Source organism: Salmo trutta, chromosome 7 (genome assembly GCF_901001165.1).
Source record: "Salmo trutta chromosome 7, fSalTru1.1, whole genome shotgun sequence".
NCBI classification, from domain to species: domain Eukaryota; kingdom Metazoa; phylum Chordata; class Actinopteri; order Salmoniformes; family Salmonidae; genus Salmo; species Salmo trutta.
The window spans coordinates 6,090,422-6,096,040 of record NC_042963.1 but is presented as its reverse complement, the minus strand read 5'-3'; the positions used below and the strand labels follow the sequence as shown (position 1 = coordinate 6,096,040).

General features: G+C 40.9%; 1 protein-coding gene across 1 annotated transcript; it reads right to left on the bottom strand.

Moving 5' to 3' along the window:
- Positions 1 to 481: 481 nt before the first annotated feature.
- zgc:158868 (SDR family oxidoreductase) lies at positions 482 to 3,214 on the bottom strand. Its single transcript, XM_029757717.1, has 6 exons — positions 3,002 to 3,214; positions 2,616 to 2,670; positions 2,124 to 2,338; positions 1,675 to 1,842; positions 1,426 to 1,536; positions 482 to 780 (listed from the first exon to the last, which is right to left on the bottom strand). The coding sequence occupies exons 1-6, from the start codon at positions 3,140 to 3,142 to the stop codon at positions 667 to 669; spliced, it is 804 nt and encodes a 267-aa protein (XP_029613577.1). The 5' UTR covers positions 3,143 to 3,214; the 3' UTR covers positions 482 to 666.
- Between the last annotated feature and the right edge of the window lie 2,405 nt (positions 3,215 to 5,619).

The window sequence follows — 5,619 nt, the reverse complement described above, 5'->3', positions numbered from 1 at the left end:
TTTAAATTTTTATAATAATGCAAATAGGTCCATCTGCATCACCTCATTATGTTTCCATCATCTGTCTTTCACCCATCCCCACTGGGCACACACTCGTTGAATCAACATTGTTTCCACGTCATTTCAATGACATTATGTTGAATCAATGTGGAATAGATGTTGAATTGACCGGTGGGTCCTTCCATATTTTCTTCTGTTTTTCATTTCGTTCTGCCACTGATCTGCTGTGATAGAGTGATGCCCATCACAGGGACAGTTGCAGGAAAACACTCACATCTATTTCCGTTATGCTCAACTATAGGATGGCTCATCATTTTGCCCATTAGTTTAACCGTTCTTATAACGAGTGCTATCTTTTGGATAAGTCCGACAAAGTAAAGTGACAAGTTATTGTATGAACAAAGTATATGATAAATGCTGTTGGCACATTTTGTTTTGTGTCCCGAATAATGATAAGCTGTTTTTAGAGGATTACAAATGATCAATGAGAGTCTTGTAGTCAGTTTATTGAGTTAAGAAATTGAATCAGAATGAAAAATGAAATTACAGATTACAGACTCGCCTTTAGGCAGACAAAACATTATTCAGTCACACTAAGAGATTTTTTCACAGAACTCAGAAGTCTAAGTCTATTGGTCCCAGAGACTGGACCATTGGCCTGGAACATCACCATGGGATACTATTCCCTTCCCAGTCCAGAAGGCTGCCATTGTGCTTCTCTGTGAGGGTTGACATCACATGCAGAATGCCTTTGGCACTGTCCTCAGTCTTCACCGGTGCCTGTCGAACAGAAACCCATCACAGACAAACAGTTATAGATCTGTGCTATTCTGCTATGACTCTAGTCCTACCTTATTCTACACTTATAAACAATATGTAATTATCATAATGAGTTTTGCTACTTCAGAGCAATGTGCAGTGCATTGTTGTCAATATCGGGTGTATGAGAGGTGAAGTCAGGTGCAGGAGAGAAGCGAAATGTAACCAAGCGCACTTTATTATAGTTCCAAAACACGAGAGCACTACATCAATAAAAATGCGCTCAAAACCACGGAACATAACCAAAGTAAAGCGCGTAAATCAAACACCACGAAAACATGAAACAATTACACACAAAACATGATGGGAAACAGAGGGTTAAATACAAGTAGATTGATTGGGGAAATGATAACTAGGTGTGTATGGAAACAAGACAAGACAAATGGATAATAGAAAAATGGATCGACGATGGCTAGAAAGCCGGTGACGTCGATCGCCGAACGCCGCCCGAACAAGGAGAGGAGCCGACTTCGGCGGAAGTCGTGACAATTGTGTAGAATGGCATTGTGGACTTTTAAGCTTAATAGTTTTATTTTACAGATACATGCAAAAAGCACTCTTGATATAATTAATGAAAACCAGTATTTTTATCCCCCCCTTACTCACATGTGGGCCTCCCATGTCAGTTTTCACCCAGCCAGGGTGAATGGCCATGACCAGAATCCCATCCCTCTGGAAGTCCTCTGCCAGGCAACATGTCAGCATGTTCAGTGCTGCCTAGTGGAGAATAGGACAACAGAAAGCATTTTATCCACATCTTCATTATTCAGCATGGAATCAATAGAAACTGTTCCACTATCAGCCAGAAGAGTATTAAGGATCACATTAGAAGTAGGCCTACTGATGGTGGCATACCTTGCTGGCTCTGTAAGGATACATAGGGGCCATGGAGAAAGTCTCAGGACACTTCTTAACCGAGGACAGCAGAGTGGAGATGTTGATGATGGCTGCCCTGCTACAGGACATCCCTGTTCTCGCAGGACCTAATTGGTCAGCTGCCTTCTGCAGGTATGACCTGAACTCCTGCAAGAAAGGACAGATAAAGAAGTCATTTTCTTAATCTCAGTGTCAATACATCAAAGATCTGGATCTTGTAACTTTTTCATACACCTTTAGGTCTCAATGCCCTTTAGAAATGAATCCCCACAAAAATGTGTAGCATGTATTCATTGAGAGATGTATAGAGAGCAGATAACTCAAAGTACAACATAACAACATTCCTGAGAAGGGAGTAAGTAAACAATGAAACAGTAAGACAAAAGCCTAGTCTTCTGAAATACTTCATGTAATAGTGCAGTATCGACCTTAGCGATGAGCATGGGTCCCACTGCGTTGGTGACAAACAAATCCACCATCTCCTTCTTGCCCGTCGCTGCCAGTGTGCCAGGGTGGTTATTCCGATCGTTCACGGCAGCACCATTAATGGCAGCGTTGTTAATGATCAGATTCAGGCTGCCGTCAATCAGTTTATCACCGACTACCCTGGAGGCCTCGGATATACTGACTGGGTCTGCAACATCTGTCAACACAACATTTTTGAAATGTAGAAGTTTAGGAAGGAAGTATAGCTCACTCAGCTCTTTTTGTCACCCTATAAGAAATAAAGTTTTTGTTCAAAGTTGTCTCGTGTTATCTCTGTGTATTTTTATGGCAGGTCACAACATGCAAAATATAAGCCTCAACATGGGACATTTGGGCTATTGGACTTTTTATTTTACAACATGTTCATGGCAATTACAATAGAGGTAAAATTCGTTTTTGTGTTTTTATAAAGCCAAAGTAGCAGAAACCCTTACCCAATCTCACAATAGTGAGCAGTTGGGGATGCCTCTGTGCCAACTCCTTCAGTGCCTTGAAGCAGGAACAAATGTGTTGGGTCAGGGCAGGCTAAATTCTAGGATCCTGATTGACTCCAGCAATTTCCAGAGAGAATTAAGTGGATATAAAAAGTCACGTGCTAATAATGAATCTTTCCAATTCAAATACACAACAATGTACAGTACTTAATAATGAGAGAATCTACGTATTATATTTAACTCAAATATCTTGCTACATAAAACAGAAACCATGCTCAGTTTTCTATTGTTGCCAACCTCTACATACTCTGTGCCATGCATTGGGCTCTGGAGCTCTCTGATACTTTGCTACTTTCTGTAAACTGGCCTTAGAGGCTGTGGACTACCTGAGCTCCATATAGATCTCGACACGCGGCAAAGATCTGGGCTGGAGCACTGGTGGACTCTGCCAACTGACGGACTAGTTCTAGACCGATTCCCCGGTTAGACCCTGTCACCAGAACACTGCCTCCTATCCTAGCCGCCATAGTCGCTGTCTGCCTATTGAATTAACTTATCCCACACTGACACTCCTTATGATTATGTGTAATGTATGTGCGGGGGCGGAACAGTATTTAGAGTTCATAGTTCATCTTCACCTATGTTAATGTTTAATCTGCATGGGCTGCACCTTAGTAGCAGCGTCATCCCATTTCACAAATAATGCCCTGCACACTCACTATTCAGCAAGCATTTGGACAGCAGACTCTTTAGGGCAAGACCAGTAGGAAACAAAAGACGGACAATTACCCCAAAAAACGTAGTTGTGAAATACATACAATATTTATTTTATACTTAACAAAAATAGAAACACAAAATGTGTTTTTCCCATGTTTCATGAGCTGAAACAAAAGACCACAGAAATGTTCCTAAGATGTTCCATACGCATTTGTTTACATCCCTGTTAGTGAGCATTTCTCCTTTGCCAAGATAATCCATCCACCTGTCAGGTGTGGCATATCAAGAAGCTGATTAAACAGCATGATCATTACACAGGTGCACCTTGTGCTGGGGACAATAAAAGGCCACTCTAAAATGTGCAGTTTTGTCACACAACACAATGCCACAGATGTCTGAAGTTTTGAGGGAGCCTGCAATTGGCATGCTGACTGCAGGAATGTCCACCAGATTTGTTGCCAGATAATTGAATGTTCCTTTCTCTACCTTAAGCCGCCTCCAACGTCATTTTAGAGAATTTGGCAGTAAGTCCAACCAGCCTCACAACAGCAGACCTTGTGTAACCACTCCAGCCCAGGACCTCCACATCTGGCTTCTTCACCTGCGGGATCGTCTGAGACCAGCCACCCAAACAGCTGATGAAACCGAGGACTATTTCTGTCTGTAATAAAGCCCTTTGGTGGGTAAAAACTCATTCTGATTGGCTGGGCTTGGCTCCCAAGTGGGTGGGCCTATGCCCTTCCAGGCCCACCCATGGCTGTGCCCCTGCCCAGTCGTGGGAAATCCATAGATTAGGACCTAACACATTTTTTTAATTGACTGATTTCCTTATATGAACTGTAACTCAGTAAAATCGTTCAAATTGTTGCATGTTGTGTTTCTATTTTTGTTCATTGCATTATCTCCACAAAGTGTCGTGAGTTACCCATAGTTCCGAGCAAAGGCACACTACAGGTATGCTACCACTTGCAACATAATTTACAGTATATCACTAATACATTGTATATGTGGTGGATAGGAAATGTGGTAGACATTATTATTAAAAGTCTGAAATCTACATTATTTCATTCTTCAATCACCCAGTATTTAAATGTTCAATTATCTAAATATTTAAATGATGAACATTGAGATATACAGTAAATAAATGGATCTGAAATTGCATCTATTTTGACCAGTGGCTCTGGGACATAAAACATAGCAGAACTATGGGTAGCATGACACCTGACGAATACAATTGGTGAGAAGACGGGCCAGTAATATCTGCAAGACATGTTGTAGTCGTAATTAGATACCTTTTCCCTTTCACAATGTCTCTCTCTCTGTGAGGGATAGTGAGTGCTGATATCAGAAAAGGAACTTTCACATGACTTCATAACTTTATTGAAAAAAACAAGGCCATTGTAAACACACACACACACACACACACACATACGCCACACGTAAACACACACATACACACACTTTGCCATACCAAGGTTATTAAAGTTTTGTGATTTAAAATGACGTTTCATTTGTATCAGTTTTTTCATTTTTAATTTTTAATTCAGTTTAGCTTCAGTTTGTTTTCAGACTTGATTCACCATTTTTTATTTAGTTTCAGTTTGATTAAAAAAACATTTCAATTTAGTTTTTATATTATTTAGTTTCAGTTGTAGTGTTTGGGACAGAAAGTAGCCTATGCATGGGAGGCTAGGAGCTATTTATGTGTTGTATCCCTGTAGTAGTTTCTTTGGGGGGGTAGTCCCTTCTTGACACTGGGGGGCAGTAAAACATAAGGTAATGGGCCAGGACCATAGACTTGGCTAGACATAACATCTCTGTATATGTGTCATGATGGTGTCTGTGAGAGGATGGGCAGCGCCATTAAGGCCATCTCCATCTTGAAATAGTAAATGATATTTTTCACAAGTAAAATTCATTGGCTGATCCCTTTTGTCACGACTCCAACCGGGTCATCATGTCATGCCAACCAGGTCATCAGGAGGGATTAGCCAATGAAGTTGGAAGTCCCGCCCAGTTGACTAAATCAAAATGGTGAAAGTCCTCAATGGCGCTGCCCATGCTAATACAGGCTTTTGTCCAATAGAGGACTCCATACAACTGGCCAGGACATGGTTAGGTTTAAATTATAAATCAATCCTTATGTGACTTGGATTTAAAGAATAAGCACCTAGACTAGTGCAAGATATATGGTGGAAGAAAACTCTCTTGCCCATGTTTACACCAATCCAATGCTTTTTCTTTGACTTTAGTAGTACATGAAAGAAGAATCAAGTACCTTTACCTT